This window comes from Prosopis cineraria, unplaced genomic scaffold (assembly GCF_029017545.1).
Source record: "Prosopis cineraria cultivar Desert tree isolate PC_DT_omini unplaced genomic scaffold, ASM2901754v1 PC6, whole genome shotgun sequence".
Taxonomy (NCBI): Eukaryota; Viridiplantae; Streptophyta; class Magnoliopsida; order Fabales; family Fabaceae; genus Prosopis; species Prosopis cineraria.
The window spans coordinates 7410356-7428823 of record NW_026555337.1 but is presented as its reverse complement, the minus strand read 5'-3'; the positions used below and the strand labels follow the sequence as shown (position 1 = coordinate 7428823).

At 34.2% G+C, this 18468-nt stretch overlaps 2 protein-coding genes across 6 annotated transcripts; one reads left to right on the top strand and one right to left on the bottom strand.

Moving 5' to 3' along the window:
- The first annotated feature begins 19 nt into the window (after window positions 1-19).
- Window positions 20-846, top strand: LOC129313182 (protein CHLORORESPIRATORY REDUCTION 41, chloroplastic). The gene is given in 2 exon segments (XM_054956150.1): window positions 20-210; window positions 213-846. Coding segments are annotated over 2 exon segments (630 nt in total). The 5' UTR covers window positions 20-74; the 3' UTR covers window positions 707-846.
- Window positions 847-1382: 536 nt separating this feature from the next.
- On the bottom strand, window positions 1383-16997 carry LOC129313091 (pentatricopeptide repeat-containing protein At4g04790, mitochondrial). Of its 5 annotated transcripts, XM_054955971.1 has the most exons (20): window positions 16656-16997; window positions 15976-16023; window positions 15670-15828; window positions 14729-14776; window positions 14416-14586; window positions 13943-13996; window positions 12748-13362; window positions 11962-12141; window positions 9070-9134; window positions 8424-8531; window positions 7297-7410; window positions 7112-7207; window positions 6849-6947; window positions 4957-5076; window positions 3211-3315; window positions 2644-2808; window positions 2436-2566; window positions 2270-2348; window positions 1806-2023; window positions 1383-1693 (listed from the first exon to the last, which is right to left on the bottom strand). In XM_054955971.1, exons 1-20 carry the CDS (start codon window positions 16846-16848, stop codon window positions 1501-1503), a joined length of 2961 nt encoding a protein of 986 aa, XP_054811946.1. In that variant the 5' UTR covers window positions 16849-16997; the 3' UTR covers window positions 1383-1500. The 5 variants fall into 5 exon arrangements, with proteins under 5 accessions (XP_054811946.1, XP_054811947.1, XP_054811948.1 ...); XM_054955972.1 differs by lacking the exon at window positions 14729-14776; XM_054955973.1 differs by lacking the exon at window positions 15670-15828.
- Window positions 16998-18468: the final 1471 nt, after the last annotated feature.

Genomic DNA, 18468 nt, shown 5'->3' with positions numbered 1-18468 from the left:
CATACTGTTTCAAGCAGATATTTTCTGACATTATATATTCACTCCAAAGAACCTTATCCTTTACTCTCACTGGCATGGCTTCCGCAACCCTCCAATTCCTGTCATCCCCTTCTCTTCATCATCAAACTCATTTCAATCCAAATTATCAAGCCTCACAATTGCTCTTTCAAATCCAACCCAGAAAGCAACTTTCCATTAAATGCTCTGTTCCAGATTTCCCAAGCCCGATCCCTCCTCCAGCACACTGAACGATCCAGAAACATTCCCAATTGAGAAGAGAAGAAGATCTGAAATTCTCAGAGAAAGAAGAAAGCGAAGTTCGGAGCTTTCAAAAGCAAAGCCTCCAAACTTTGAAATTGGATGGAAGAGGACAAAAGAGATCAAAGTGGAGAAACCAATAGGGTATGTAATTGCAGATTTCTTGGAGAAACTTGAGGGGCTGATGGGGAAAGAGTTTGGATCCACTGATCTTTTGGCAAAAGCAGGGGAGATAGTTGCAGAGAGAGCCAGAGAAGAAGCAGAGGTTCTGAGGGATGAAGGGAAAGTGGAAGAGAGAATGGTGACTGAGCTTTTTAGGGTATTGAAGCTCATGGAAATGGATTTGGCTATGGTCAAGGCTGCCGTGAAGGAGGAGACCGTGAGTGAAAGGCTTCAACAGGCCAAGGCTAGGTGCAGGCAAGCCATTCTTGTTGCTTACTCTTTCTGAAAATCTTCTTTCTACTTTTCAGTGGACCAAAAAAGAACACACAGAATGTCAGCGGTCCAGCATTCAGTTAAATATTTTTCGATTTTTCCTTTGTATTGTTCTGATAGTCGAAACTTTAATTAATCTCATCTTAACTCTAATTTTTGTTTTCATTAGTAAATCATCTTGACTCTAAATTTTTACTTGGAAAAGTTGTATAGCGCCGTTTTAAAATTATTGGGAAAAATTTGTCCGTTCAAAAAATTAAGATTCTTTTTCTGAAATTAAAAGTTAAAAATATGAAGTATCTTTAATTTTTTTCATATATAATTAATTATCTTTTTTAAAAAATATTTTTAATACATAAACCAACTAATCATTTACTTTTCAAGTAAACTGTATTAAATAAGACAAACATAATTAATTATCTTTAAACCTATATTTTTTAATGGGGAGTATTACTTTACTTGAATATGAGATTCATTTTTTAACCCAAAAAAAAAAACCGATTTTCATTTGATCGTTTCAGTAATCATTGCAAGTTTTATTTGAATAATTAAATCCGCTACATTAAACCAATCATTAACATGGAAAATGTCATACTTGAGGGGAAAAGTTTGTGTTTTTCAGTTAAAACTGGAACATTTTAAAATTTCACCGTAACAGAATAAATAAACTATACAAATTGAATCAACTATGTCTCTAAAAGCATCGTACCTAGGAATTCATATATCGAATTGAACAATGTTACATCAACGTTCGTGAAAACACATTTCTTAACTGGTCTACAAAATTTTAATGGAAATGCCTGATTCTCAGTCAAATAAATCTTCCTCCTTTTCTTTCTTATCCATTTTCTTCACAAGTTTATCCAAGGAAATAAGATCATCGTATGCTTTTTGACATTCTTTGACGACCCGACAAACATCGGGATCATCTCTTGGAATTTTATTGAGTATAGATTTGGCAGATGGAAAATCTTCTGCAGCCAAAAGCGCTCGATACATCCTACATCCATCAAAACAATCAAGAACAACGATTTTGAGTAAATAAAAAGAAATTAAAAATAAAACTACAGAAACAATTAACATGTTTAGAGGAATCATAGCATAAAACCTACCTCACGTAACTTAAAACATTAAAAGGGTATCCAACAAGCTGGTATTCTTTCCAAATTTTACGAATATTCCGCAAATCTTTGGCGTTGGCACAAGCAGTTAGAAGAAAGTCCAGACATTGCCGTGAAGGTATAATGCCAAACACTTTCCTGATCCGCCAATAAAGGTCTAGGCCAAACTTCAAATGTGCGGACTCTGAAGATGCAATTGTAGAAAATACCTATAGATATATACATATATATAAGCAGAATTGCGTCAACAATAATTAGTAGTGGAACAAATAAAATAAAGGTAGGTAAAAAGAAGCCTGAATTTTGCTGTACTTCACTCAAAAATATTGCAACGTATACAATAGTGCAGCATATTTAATAAAAATAACAAACCGCTAAAGTAACCCAATATATTAAAATTCTCATGATATTGAAGCTAGCTTTATAAAAATTGATCTGTGAGAAATGGAGCCAACCTGATCCAAAAGAACTTCCATGAGTAGTTCGTTGTCGTGAATTTTATCATTGAGTTGCTTGATCAGGTCAACAGCAAGACTGATCCAACATACAATTGAGTGTAAGCAATTTGCGGATATATATCTCATGTCCGGAGAAATTTTTGTAGGAGAACAGGAATCAAACCTTAAATGCTTGTTCTCAACACAAAACATAATAATTCTGAAGCAACCATCTACCCAATAGTCTGGATCAGTCAACTCTTCAAGTAGCAGAACCAATCTATCTAATTCCCCATCAGATTTGATGTGTCCCTCCTGTAAATATCCAATTAAGTTGATTATAAATTCTTGTAAGGGAGAAACTATACAAGTTGCAAATATACTATTCTTACAATAAGACTTATAACAGCTTTTGGCTCCAGATTGTTTCCAGATTCCTTGATTTCCTCATAAATATGAATAGAATCAGAAAATTGCCCATGCGATGCAAGAGTCGTGAGAAGGGCACATTTGATTTCATTTAAGCTCTTTGCTGGAACGGCTGGATCTAAGACCACCTGAAACACGAATGATCAGATAGTAACAAACTAGTGAATTATGCGAATAATAAAAAGATCACGTGTTCAAATAATAATATTAACATAAAATATCAAACAGGAAAGTAACCTAAATACCCCAGCCTCAATTTACAGGCATGAGTTCAAATGGCTATATAATCTTGACATAGTTTATGCAATAATTCATTGACACATTAATTTAAATGGCTAGATATGTCAGGCTTCCGAATACTTCTGTATCCCTTTTGGTTTTGGATTTGGTAGTGGTATGCTTGAAGCCCACATAATCATGACAGATCTAAGTGTAATTATTCATTAACATGAGTTCAACCGGCTCCGTATTTCATGCATAATGTGTTCCTATACGTTTAGAACCACGCAGTGATATTGTTTGTGCCCTACCTGTTTTGCCTTCTCCAACTGTCCACAGGTTGCATATGCAGTTATAAGGGCCACAAAAGTCTGCTTTGTAGGTTGGCAGTTAGACTGCTGCATTTCTTCATAATACTACATTACGCGGGTAACTTAATTAGCATCTCAAAAAATTCAAAGCATAAGATACTAACATTAAAGAGTTTGCATCAACAGAAAATGTATTCCCCACTTCAGTTAAAACCAAAGGTCAAAATAACATGTTATCCAGCAACTACAACATGTTTGGTGTGAGAACAATGGTCATTTCATTTCTTGGGGGGATTGATGCTTGAATGCTGACACCATAATAGCATGCCAGATAAAAAAATCCAATATAGTATCGTTCGAAAGAATCTGAACCAAATAAACGAAAATCAGATAAGGCGCCACTGACTTGATTCCACCCCCCGCCTCAGGGTTTTAAAGCTACTAACGTATATGAACCTCGACCTAGTGCACTGCACACACCTGCACTTAAGCAGGGCACTTGGTGAAATCAGTTCTAGGCTGCAAATTTCCAAGGAGAATGCTTGGTTGAGAACTTTGACTCATTATACTCCTTACCCATCCAGATGTTCTTTCTACCAAACAATACTTTCTTATTTTTATTTTCTTTTAAAGAAAGAAAATGCCAAGGAGAATCCAAACAAAGTTATTTGTTCAGGCAACTTAATTAAAATCAAGCAACGAACTCAATAGCAGAAACATAATATGTACACAAAGTATCACTAAATAGGTCAGCAAGTTGGAATCCAAATACTGCACAGCAATTTGAAGGGAGTAACAGCGATTTGGACACTGTTTTAAATATTTAGAAGTAAGCATGAATTTTCCAATTCATAAATGATAAAATTTTAAAAAAAAAATTCTTTCAATACTGTAATAATTGTTCAGAAGCATTTATTAAAGACTTTAATTATTATCATATATAGATAATTAATTCTTCCATGAGAATAATGTAGTAAATATCACTAGACATTGTTAAACACCAAGTCATAAATGATATACACTAAAATTTGAGTTAATATTTAGGTATTGACAGGTGACATTTTAGTTTAAAATAATCTTTAACTGAGCCTAAACAGATCACTCATATGAACGAAATTCTAACAGTAGAATAAAGCTCAAACCGAGTCTTAAACACTGACAATTAAATGTTAAAAACAACTAACCTGAATCTCTTGAGGGAAAGTGTGGGAGTTTTCTCAACTCCTTACTTACACGTGTCAATCAACAATTTTGTTGGAATGGGGCATGTAACTTATTAAAATTTTAATCATCAATTCTGGAAAGCTAATATGATTGAAAATTGTCTTTAGTTCTTAAGCTCATCCACGAAAATACAGTAATAATTCTAACAAGTCCAAGCATAATATAAAACACCATCACAAGTACACATAGACAGACAAAAAGAAGATACCCACATAATTAGCAGAAACCATGGCATAATAAGTTAAATAAACAAAATAGTATAAAAGATCCTGCCAATGAGAAAAGAGTAAATAAATCGGTGGTCTCTAACAGGTAGCCACACCTAAGACTAAATAGAACTTTTGGATTTCAGACAAAAAATATCATGCTAACATAAAGAGAAACGGTTAAAGTTAGGAAATCAACAGTAATTTTGAAGTAGGATGAAAAATCACTATATCATCAAACATAAGGGAGCAGTTCATGGCCAATTATCTGAAAGAAGTATATAAGAAATTATTGACACAGTTGATCCCAACACACCTTGGTTATATCCTCCTCAGTTTTAGAGTTGCTAATCAAATGGTTGAAAGTACCAGAATCAGGCTTGATATTGGCATCTTTCATGCGCTCAAGGACCCTTAAAGCATCACTAATGTTTTTCTGCAAAATTTCAGAAAAAGGTGAGAAGAAGAATGCATGAATTGAAACAAGTGCTGGATGCTTACTGTTATACATATTAAGATGCTATATCAACATGATAGGTAATATAATTATTAAGACAATCAGGGCTTACCATTCACAGCAGTCACATTTCAACTAATCCATCATCTATAGAAACCATTGTTCTATTTTTTGTAGTGCAAGAACCAGTTTAAGTTGAAAGCCCTGGGACTGGCCACAGCCATATGACCTTGCACAACCTCTAGAAGCACAAGGCAGGCAGCAATGCCAGCAAATGGCATTGGAAAACTTGTTGAAAGCTAATTTGGTTGCAAACTAAGTGAGGAGAGGAAGACCAAATAAAAAGGATCCGTTACAAGGAGTAATGAAGAAGACAAAGGACCAGAAACCAAAATTAAGAAGAAAAAGGATGGGGAAGAAATTTTTCAAGCAAACACCATGTTAAGATTGGCACTTCAAGCTATTTCCAACTTGATGAGAAGTGTTGGAACCCCTTGATCACAGCATGCTGTTCCCTCTCAGACAGAATCCATGTTTGTCAGTGGCGTTTCACTATTTAGTTTCTAAAGTCTGCAATCTATTTCCTGTTTTGTTTCCTTATTTCATGCTATTGTTACTATTCTTCTATTTCTCTGTTTTATTATATTTGATCACATTGTCGAACAAGATTTATTGGTGCATGTATATCTAAATAATTGGTTGCTGATATAGCACAATAGCATCATACAGTTCATGTAGCCAACCTTACTTGTTGGGATAAGACTTCTTGTTATTGTTGTATTTTTTTTTTTTTTTTTACTCTTCTCCTCTCTCAACTGTCAACCCTCTTTCTTTCCTTCTTTAATCCTAGAATGTGTTCGCTTTATGATGGCCTCTTTGTAGCTGATTTTCAGGAGATGAATGGCAAGATCGTTACCATTTTATTCTATATATTTCTTCCTCTGACCATGAATAACATAAGAGTTTTCAGAATCATTATTTTCTGAAAATCTTCAAATCGTATGAAGCCTAAAGAATATATCAACGAAGAAACTCCTGATCAACAACCATGGAATATATCTGATAGTAAATTGCTAATTACATCAGCTACCATGGTGGCAAGGATTTGAGAGGTGGAATATATGTTTGAAAGCAGATGATTGGATGGTCATATATAACATCATACATAAAGATAGGTCTCAACACAAAAAACAATTAGATATTTCCATATTATATGGAATTGATATTTATTTGCACCGGATTTATCAGGCACAGGTAAAGGCGAATGTTAAATGGTTGCTATAGGAGGCAGTTCAACTATCTTTACAATTCATCATAAAGCAACCTGATATTCATAATCCCGTGGAGCATCCATTGAAAATGATATTCTTCAAGGAATCACATGCTTCCAATTTCAGTGCAGATGGACATGTCCTGCATATTTAAGTTTGTTTTTACAGGGATGTATATTATCTTCTTGACAAGTCAGTTAAAGTTTTAGCTTATGACAATGTTCCCAGGTATTCTAGATTAAATGATCCTGTATTAGTTTTTGGTGCACAGTTTTTTTCTGTAGGTTGGTAGCAACCTGTGTAGTAATTTATGTTTAATGTTCAAAAAGGATTGTGAAAACCTCAAATGCACACATACACCCATTGATGTAAAAGATGTTTGCAGTTTAAGCAAAGCATAACAATCTGATTGGATAAGCCTAAAAGTTAAAAGGTCTGAAAGAGGAAGTGAAAAGTGTCTTTATAAATAAATAACGTCACCTCTCTAAAATATCCAGCAATAATAGCATTGTACATGCTAGACGTAGGCTTCACATTCATTTCTTCCAAATCATTAAGCATCTTATCTGCACTTTCAAACTGCATTAGAAGCATTGATACAAGTGAGCTGCAATTTTCGCCTTTACAGAAATTTATCCTCTAAACCAAAAGCATAACAAATATTGAGCAAAATTTGGTTAACAAAAGGTGGGAAACAAATGCAGAAAAGAATTTAAATCATAAAGGAACCAGTTACAACTTACATCTTTCATCCTGGTGCACAAGCTTATCATACACCTGAATGTTTCAGAATTTGCCTTCAAACTGTAGTGAGATATTGTGGAATAGATCCAGTGGACCTTGGACAAAAGAAATAGAAAGCAGACCAGATACAAGTCACAACACAAAGGAAAAAAAAGGAAGCTGTAGCTTGGAAGACGCATCTTACCAAATTATATTCACATGTTTCTTCAACACTTCGTAATACGGAATTTAACACCTCGGTAGATAAGGCAAAGCCTGCTTCACACATTTCACGAACAATCTTAAGAGCTAAATGCACCTGCATTGCAAATGAAAATTAAAAAAAAAAGTTAAATACAAATGCAATCAACAAGCTGATTAGGGGTACATGCAAAACACAACAGTCTACTCCATGAAGTTTTCTGCATCATGAAGAACAGACATTATGATCTCTGAAATATAAGTAATAGACCATTGAAACATTAAATTAGAATATTTTGGATGTTTGTCATCAACTATGAGCAATCAAATGTACCTAGAGAAAACGCAAGTCATTTTGTGTTGTTGTTTCATAATCTATTGCAGCCTCCCCAAACCCCACCCACCACCCCCCCCAGGCCGGGAAGAAAAAAAATTCCCCTCATCTCTTCAGCTCTCTTGCTCTTCCAAGGTGCAACTAACTTTCCGCTCCTCCTTTTTATCCAAAAAAAAAAAAAACTTGAGATGCTTAATACAGAGGAACAAGTATATGAATGGAAGAACTAAACTATTGTCATTTATAAGATTGTTAAATGATCTTCTGATAAAGAAACGTCACTTTCAAGGAAAGAGTTTCTAAAAGACGGCATCATTTGTAAAAAGGGTATCATTTGGCCAGGGTGGCATGCCCATGCACTACATTACAAGATAATCATTGATCAGGTAAGGATTTAAAAAAGTGCCCCTTCCTTCAGAACTCAATTTTGGCTTGTTTGATTCCTTCTTCTCATGATTGATTGGTCCAAGTAGTTGGCAATGTAAAAGGAGACCAACAAGATTTACAGACCAATCCAATATCCTATAAACCAGGAAGTTCATTATAGCCAGCAGACAACAAAATGGTTCAACTGTGTTTATATTGCTTGAAAGCTGGCAGGTCATTATTATGAGGAATATGCAGCTGTTAAATTGATTAGACATTTAAGTTGAGCCTAGCAGCATTGATTTAAAAATCATATCCTGCAAAAATTTTAAAGAAAGCAGGGCAACAGGTCCCAGTGGAACAGGAAGAAGTCCTTCCAGCCACTTGTTGCTATCAAAAACTTAGAATGCAAAAATGTGCACGTTATATACCTCAAGTAAGTCACAGGCATACATAACGAGCTTCTCGTATGATGAGGATGCAGGTGAAACTTCCAGTTCTTGGTGCAAATCCTTGAATTTCAAGATGACATCCTCAACCTTTTACAAACCAATAGCACACATTTGCACGTTAACAAGACTGAAGAATACAACATTTAAACATAACAGGCAGCCCAAAAAACTACAGGTAACTATATGCAAAGCAACATGGACAAGCTAAAGCAGCTGATATCTGTCAAGGGTATCAAGAAAGTAACTACCAACAACTATATTTCAAGTTTTTAGCATAAAGAGACCCTCTTACTAGACATGTTTCAGCAGTAAAAAGCTGAGAAAGAGGGAATACAAATGAAACATGATTCAAAGACAAATAATCTATACATAAAATTCCTTTTTCCAATTTAAAGAAAGTCCTCTAACTTCTTTATTCTTCTTGAAATTTCAAAATCATGGATACATCGTTTCTTATATGCTAATGCGAACTACCAAAATGTTACACAATCCTCATTAAGAGAGAGGTCCCAAGTTAAAAATGGATACATGCTTCTAGAAGAAGCAAACTGAGGGAACACAGAAGCGCTTCATAGCATCACAGCCTCAGCGAAATTACCAGCAAAATTCATGATAAGTTCCTCACCGCTAAATTTGGTAGGCTAACAGCATAACTGGCGATGAAGTTTGTAACATTATTTGCTTCATCATCTGCAACATGAAAGGAAATCTCATTTAAATACATTGAATGAAAAGATTAACTGACACATTAAATACTTAAGCCTTCTGTCCGTGTAATCACAAATTGTTGCCAGCGAAAGGAAATCTCATTTGGGTAGAGCATCCAAAAAAAACCTCACTAAGCAATTTTAGCTAAAATATAACTCAAGTCAGATAGTAGCTAGTTAATTAAGAGTGTTCATCTTACAGTTTGGTTTTGTTTGAAACTCACGCTAGAAGAGAACTGACATCTAAGGATTCTCAACTTTTCATATCATGCATTGTGGTTTGGTTCAATTCTGACACATAGGTCCAGGTTTTTAGATTTGTCAAGTTTTATGAGGAATTTTCTGTTCACCAATAATTAATTTTATCAAGAGTCAAGAAATATCCCCAAATACAAAAACAAAAGTAGTATATAATTAAGTCATAATTAGTTAGTGCTGCCTAGAGTTAAGAAGAGGTCACTAGGGATTTTCTTCCGTCAGTGAGTATAAGGATGAGTTGAGGACAGACCACGAAAAGGGGATTGGATCTTGAAGACTTGAATATCTAGTGTCCAGAAACCACCGCAAGTGGATATGGCATTTTACTCATTACACTGCATGTAATAGCATTAAATTATTTAAAGCACGACATGAGGATTTCACATGTCAAATTCTTGAATTTTTCACTGTCAACGTCAACAAAATATCAGGTGTATTTGAAAAAATGCAAGGTTAGGAATCATCTAACTTTATTTTATTAGATGGAGTGAAAGTTATATTTAAGGCAAAAAAAAAAAAGGAGAGTAGACTCTATTCTAACTAAACGATGAAACTCAAACCCCTACTCCAACTAAAAGACATAACTCCAAACAATAGAATAACTCTCCCCTAATCTAAACAAAGCACTTGAAGTAATCTTACTCTAATCAAAATAGAACATTCCACATAACATTAAATGCATGAAATGTTATAAGAAAAATAATTAAAATAAATAAGCCTTAATTAAAACAAGACAGGTAAAATAAAAACAACTTTAGTAGAAGAGACGTAATTTCCAATATGCTCCCTTTTTTAAGTTGGATATTCCCAGCTTGGAGCTGATCTTCGAGAATTTTCATCTGTCTTCTCCAAGACTAGGTCCAGCTTGAGCTAGAGTACTAGAATCCCCGACCTTCTTTTCCTTAAACAAAGTTCTGGTCAGTCTTCCCAATTAGGTTTGTAGAGAGGAATGGTCTCAATTTAAGTTATTCTCTCATGGGTCACCATTAATTCATGATTTGCATAGTTTGGTTTTGGCTTCTAATTGGTGGCTTGTCATGAATTTTCTAGCAAAACTCCCTGACCTGACCAATTTTTTGGCAAGGGTCACACCATAATTTTCATTGTCTTTTTGGCCTGTTGGGCCAAGTGCAGTTAATGCAGAGGTTTAATCATGATTTGGACAATTTTTGGAACCTTGCATCAACTTCCTTCAACTCTCATCATGCCTTGCTTCAGAAAACACAACTTGCATTGAAGGTAGAGGTGTTATAGAAGTATCCTTCCACATTTCTCAGCAAATGTGTAATTTGGGTCCATAAGAAATTTAAAAATTCTCCTCTTCTCAACAATCTTTGTGTAGTTTGCTGAATCATTAGCACGACATGTGAGTCTACAACATGTCCAACTGCTGCTAGTAACATATAAGTTATGGAGTATTGGTTTAAAAGAATCTCACCCTGTTGTAGCTCATGCATTTGGCTTCCTAACCAAAACAATTGTGCAGTGTTGTCATGGATGGAATATGGCTCTTGAGAAGCTTCCCAAATCTTGTAAGCCATCTTGTGTAGGTGAAAGTGTTTTCCTATCTCAAGCTCAATAGAATTAACCAACCCAGTCATTGCCATGTGATTCTTAGCATGCCAAATCTTGTTCTAGTCACTTATCTCCAAGCAGAAAGCTTGGCCATCAAGACAGCCCCCCTCCCCTTTCCAAAGATATACATGGGGATGGATTAACTCAACTGAAGGTAGTTGTTCCTGTCAAGTTAATGAGTTGTAATCAGGACTATTGTGGTGTTAGTGACGTGTGGACAATTTTCCATAGTCTTCTCGAGGATGACCCTGGGGTTTCATTTTTCAAAAGGGTTTGGTAGCCGTATTGAGGCTTTTTGTTCAAGCTGACATGCCTTTGATACCATATAGAAATTCAAGGTCAATAATCCCCAAAAGTCAAAATGTAATTTATTAGATGGAAGCAATGGAACATGTATGGACAATGAAAATGAGAGACTCTTACTCTCACTAAGAGATGTGACTCAAAAATAGCATCTCCCTATCCTGATCTAAACTAAACACTTGAAAGTATTCTGATCCCAATCAAAACAGACACTTGAGCTAATCCGAAACACACAGAGTGTTGTAAAAAAATAACTAAAAAACAAATAAGCCTTAACTAAAAGGGGAAATGGGAACTAAAAACAACTCAATTGAAATAGATGTCATTTCCAATAGTATTTAATGTGATAACTTTCAATTGTCATATTAAAACATGAAAACATCTAACGTCAAATATAACCCCTGATTGGTATGTTATTTTCAAGCATAGACCAATGCTAAGAATGCAAGATATAACACCAATGTACCGAATGATTACATAGTCTTTGATTCTTGGAAAATCATGAACCCTTAAAATCCAAATATAAATTAGTTCATAATAGCGTGTCTTCATGTGTACATTGAGATGCAAGGGAAATCAGATACGTTTTCCCTTCTTTTAGAAAGAACCACATCTGACCTCTAATGCCATACATACAGGTGCTTAAATTAGACGTAGTTATCATATACCCTTACCACAAAATTTGAAAGCTAAAAGGAATCTTTCCGCATATGATTCCAAGCATAGCCTTCCCAATGATTTAAAAATGCCTGCTATAGATTCTGTAGATGAAAGCTTTGTTATGTCTATAATTTCCAACAGCTGTAAAAGCCCCTCCTTCCAATCACTTTCACAAAATGCCAATAAATAACTTTCTGCAAAATGAATTGAATCCAGTTAGACTCTACAGTGTAAAACAAAAACAAAAATTTATAGCAATTGGATTTCAGAACACAAAAAGAAGGATTCTTTGAATTGTATGTTACCGATAGCCATGCTATTTAAAAACACAAACGCTAAGTTCAAACACTTATACTAATGATCCCAATTCCCACAATGTACTCAGAATAGTTCATATTAAAGATAATTCGATAGAAAGAGAATAATGTACAAGTTTTGAAGGATAAATCCTCAGCAGAACGTACTCAGAATATAATATAGCAGAAATAGCATTTACACCACCAATCACTATGTTTCTACTAGAGCTCATTGCAATATAATGACAAACAAATTCATATTTAATGCAGTTATCCACACAGACCATGTAGCTCACTATTGCCACTCAGGCCAAGCAGTGTCAAATCTAATCAGCAAGAAAATGTCACCAAAGACATTCTCCTTGTTTTTATAAGCAATTTAGAACTACTTATGAGATCATCGCATCTGTTATGGCTAAAAGCCTAACCTAGATGTTCGGAAAAAAGGTTGTACAAGCACAAACCAAACCATAAAAAATACACAAGAAAATTAGATTTTCCTACCTCCTAAACCAGAAGAGTCTATACCATCATTGACTGCTATAGAGTTACAAAGATCCTGAATCTTTTCTCTGTTACCAACTCTCAGCCATAACATCATTTCATAGTAACCCAATCTTGAAACTGAAACGGGATTTTCGTCTTTGATTACCTCACTGAAAAATTGAAATTCTTCAACCATACCCATGTCAATTAAATACACAAGAAGAGGGCTGTACGTTTGCTCTCGTAGTTCAAAACCTTGTTCTCTCATTTGTTTAAAAAGGCGAAAAGCCTTGCTCATTTCTTCAATTGCCACTTCTTCATCATTAGTTTTCCTGGCATTTTTTATGCATACTTCTATTAATGCATTGTATTCCTTCATGCCTGTTTCTCTTCCCAATTTACCTAACACTTCCACAGTAGCCTTTGCCCCCATTTTATCTGCAAAGAATTGAAGTACCCTGTCAAATCGGTTTTCCTGCATGTGTTTAAAAATCCACTTTTGCTTTCTGTCACGAGCCTTCTCTTTCTGTTGCTGCGATAAATTCCCACCAAATTGACCAAGAAAGCATGGTACATCTAGTGAAATTTCCAATTTTTCCGCATCATCACCTGATCTCTTGACCAATTGACCATCTGCAAAAGGAGTGCATCAAAATAAACAACTTCTCAAGAAAGGGAGAACAAATTTAGAAATAAACAGGGAAAAGACTAAATATGTATAAGCCAATGCGCATAGGTTTTCTTTAGATGGAATAAGCCAACACAAATGTTTTATTTTCAACCAAAAAGGCCAATGCACATCTTAGCTGCATTGCTATAAAGAAACGTACCAGGATATGATGTAATTCAACCAAGGCTAAAAGATCCATGAAGGAATTTTTGATTCATACGCTCTTATTTTATTAAAAAGCAATCTTTAATAAGCATTTGGCAAACTTCCAAAGAGAGGTTATTTCCCTTTTTTGCTCTATTTTAAGAGGGAACCTGGTACTAGATAGTGAATATTCGAATGTCTGAATTTGACCTCTTAAAAGTTTCTTTTTTCAGCTGCAATGAACTGGCTGTCAAATTCTGAAAATAAAATATTCAGGACTGACAAAAATCATATTGTTTGTTCTCCCAAAATTACAGATATTCATATTATCCAGCTTCATCTATTATCCTTGTTAGCCAAGAGAAAATAGAAAAATCTCTCACAGTAAAGTGTACTTACAGTCACCGCACAGTATATCATTAATCTGCTCAGTGTGGAGCTTAGGTGAATTATCTGCAGCAAAATATCTAACATATAAGATTTCCACACATAAATTGCCCAAAAAGATAGAAACCTGTATTAAAAATGGGCAAGAAAACAAATGAAGCTAATAAAATTTATCACAAACCTCAGTATTCAACTCATTCAGCTTTAAATGATACTCAGTAACATAACGCAGAAGATGATACCCAGTAACATAATGCAGATCAATTGTTAATCATCCAAAAACCATGCGTACAATTAGGGCATGCTTAATAGAAGTGAACTCTTGAGAAAAGTAAATGCAAGTAGGAGAGAAAATTGAACATTAATTGTGATTACGAGTATATTAAATATCTGGACATACTGCACATTTTTGTTTGTCTCCCTGAAATTTTCCTTCGCATTCTTCTTCCAAGAATCGGAATATACTCACTGGGTTATGTATGTACCTAAAACAGAGGGTTGCAAAAAGTCAATGTCTTCAGAGATTGAAGGATTATATTCGCTGTCAAGTTCTGAAAAATCATCTTCCAAAATGGACGAGGCTTGAGGAGAAGATTCCATTATTGAAGGGCAGCGAATTTGACCTCTTGAAAGCTTTTTCTCCGCTCCATCAGATTCTGAAAATGAAAAATCAGCACTTGCTGAAAGAAAAATATTTCTTTTCTCAAAGCAACATATATTCATAAATTACAGTTTCATCTGATGTCTTAATTGGCCATGAAAAAGTAGAAAAACCTCTCATACTATACAAACACTTACCACACAGCATGGAAGGAATCTTCTTAGACACCGAATTAGGTGAATTCTCTACAACAAGATGTTTGAAATATGAGATTTTTACACATAAGTTGCCCAGCAAGATAGCAACATGTATTATGATTGGTGAGAAAATAAAGATGGAACGCTCTACTCTATTAAGCTTAAAAACAAGCAAAACCAGAAAGTACACTGTAAATGTAACTAAAAATTACTATTCCTGAATAATAGAGTGGGATTACAAGCAAAATAAAGACTGACACTACACTCAGATGGCAACTACAGAGCATGAAACAACATAAACTACACCTTCTGAGCAGCAACACAAACACAAGCCTCTCACAAATACAAACTGAAGAAGAAAGATAAAATGATGGAGAAAAGATGATCTTCTCCACCCCTAATCTGGCATTCGAGAGGCTAGAACTCTCCTCACTTGACCACAATTCTCCAAAAGTCCTCCTCCTCCCTCAGCACGAAAGTACATATTTAAGAGTCAAAAAGTAGTCATTACCCCTACTGACACTACTAACATCCTAGGCTACACCTAACCTGACTTTTCAGCTGTCATTTGGATCTTACAGTTATAAACCTTCAAATAAACCTCTTGACCACTGGTCTCAGTCTTCTCTAAATCACCTCCCTTCCTAGATTGTCTACCTTAAGCCTTAGGAAATGACAGGCAAATCTTTCGGGATTTGAAACTAACAATTTTTCTGCAAATTTCAATATTTCATTCATTGAGCTTTATTAAAATACAGAAAACACATGCACATTTGGGGCATGCTTAATAAGAGTGAAGTCTTGAAAAAGCAAAAGTGGGTTGAAGTGAAAAATTGAAAATAAATTTGATCATAACAAATGTCTTGATATACTGCAAATTTTTGCTCCCCCACTCTCAGGTGTCCTTTCCAATTTACTTCCAAACTCGCTGGATTATGTACCTGAATAAGAGAGTGGTGCATAGTCAAGGTCCTTGAAAATAGTAGGCTTAGGTTTACTATCAAGTTCTGAAAAATCATCTTTCAAATTGGATGGATCTAGTGTAGAAGGTACAAATTTTGCAAACTTTCGAACTTGACTTCTTGGACTTGACTTTTCATCTGTCACAAAAGAGAAGCAATCAATGCCGGAAGAAAAATAGTGTTTTCCCAAAAGACCAGATATTCATTGCTTCCGGCTTCATCTACAGCCTTTTTAAGGAAGAAGGGGAAAACATTACTTCCATGGGAAAATATATAAACACTCACCAGATAACATAGAAGAAATATGCTTAGATACCAGGTCAGGCAAATTCTCTGCAGCAAAAAGTTCGAAATTTGAGAATTTACACATAAACTGCCCAACATGACAGGGACCAATACTATGCTTCTAGTGAGAACAATCGAAAATAACAAGTTTTATGGCAAACCTCAATATTTCATTCATTGAGCTTTAAAAAAGTACCCCGTAACATAATGCAGGCCATGTTTTAATCACCCGGAAACCATTTGCACGTTTACGGTGTTATTAACAGGGTGGGGATAAGCCTTGAACAAGTAAATGCAACTAGAAGAAGGAAACTGAAAATTAAGATAAAAAATATCATGCAAGTTGTAACATAATGCAGACCATATTTTAATCACCCGGGAAGCATTACCACATTTATGCAATTTTTGGTAGGTAGAAAGGTGTTTTCCGGAAAGAAAATGGAAGATGCACCGATATCGTTTTGCTTCTAGGTACATTTCACATTTCTTTCCTGGAAGACACTTTTCCATGTACTTTGCCTAAGGGTGTGCTTAACAGTCAACAGGGTGAAGATAAGCCTTGAACAGGTAAATGCGGCCACAAGAAGAAAACTGAAAATCAAGATCAATCACAATAATAATTAAATACAACAACCAGATACAAATTTTCACTGCCCGCACCCCCCCATCTGGCTATGTACCTGAATCAGAGGGTCGCTCAAACTCAAGATCGTTGCGGATCGAGTGAGAATCACCATCGAGCTCCGAAAAATCATCTTCATGAATGGATGAAGCTGGAGGATAGGATTGTGGCTTAGAATTCTTGAGTTTCGAGGTTGAAGAACGGAAAAGGCCACTCAGTGTACAAAGGTTTCTAGCGTTGGGGGCACGCATCTAAGCTCTATCCTGAAGATGAACTCGCTTTCCTTCACTTTGCTTAGCTTTCTTTCTTCCTCCGTCCTTCGCCTCCTTCCGCTGAGCTTGTAACCGCCGAGCAACGCAGAATCTACTGGACTTGGCAGGGCGTCACTTCACCAATTGGCTCGAACTGCTCCAAAAAACTGCTGTTTTTTTACGTGTTTTGTCATTTTCATCCAAGGATGTTTTTTTTTTTTTTGGAAATAATTAAGTGCATGGAACGAAATTAATTACCCTAAAATTTATTAATAATTAAATTAAACTAGACAATAAAATTGTATTAAAATTTTATATAAAAAAATTAATTACTATAAAATTTACTTATAATTAAATTAAATTGTATTGATAATACAATTTATTATTAATATAATTTAGTTTAATTATTAATAAATTTTATAATAATTAATTTTTTATATAATTCTTCTTTTTTTTTGGAGTGAAAATCAAGAACGTAATAAATTATAAATTAAATAACTAAATAACTATACTGTACAAGTACTATTAAATTAAATAATTTTATTTAATTGTGCTTGGCTAATCAAGATTTGGGGTGAAAAGGGCGGGAGGAAAGGAGAATGGAGAATTTAACCTAAAAAAGAAGGCGAGGAGATAGGAGAAAAAATTGTATTTTTCTTTTCATATAAATATAGAATTATAAAGAGAAAAGTGAGAAGGAGAAAATTAGGAGAGATTTTCTTTCCCTTTACTTTAAAAAAAATTATAAGATCTCAAGGAGAAAAAATTACTCTAAATTTACTTCATCAATTTGTTGGCTTTCTCACTCCATTAAGCAATAATTTTGAGGGTAATTTTAAAAATAATTATTTTTTGTTGTGTAACATGAATTCAAAAATAAAAGACTAAATCCAACCCATAGCTTGTTAGTTTCATCAATAAAAAAATTACATTTAATTTTTAAATATTAACAAAATATTTTTAAGTATTAATATTAAATTTAATTTTTTAAAATAATAACAATTGACACACAAAAATAATCATCTCAAATTAATATGTTGAGATTAAAGGATTGAAAACATATTTTATAAATTAAAAGACCACATTGAAATCTCATATAGGGTTAAATGAACAAGCAGGTATTGTAGCTAAAATAAAAGGAAAGTCAGATAAAACATTAGAGAAAAGTACACCAAAACTCCTTACGCGACAATTAAATCCCAGTGACAATTAAGTACTACAACATAATACTAGAAACAATTATGCTAAGCATTTAATGAACATCGTATTTAATTACATTGTGTTCTGACATGTAAAATGCAGCTCCCTACATTCTTGTATTTATTATGTCGGATAAGGTCCAAAATATCAATTAATTTATTTTGTACGAGGTTGGAAAACACATAAATTTAAGAAAACTTATGATAAAAATATAAACTCGTATTGTAAATTAATAAGAGTTTACTTCTATTAATGAATAGCCATTAAAATATAATTTTAATTTAATTTAAACATATTAAAAATATAAATTATTAAAATTAAACTCATATATATTAATAAATTATCATATATGAGACGTAAAAATTTTAAAACAAGAAAACTTATTTTCGGTATCTCTTTTATTAAGATTAATTTTTGCAT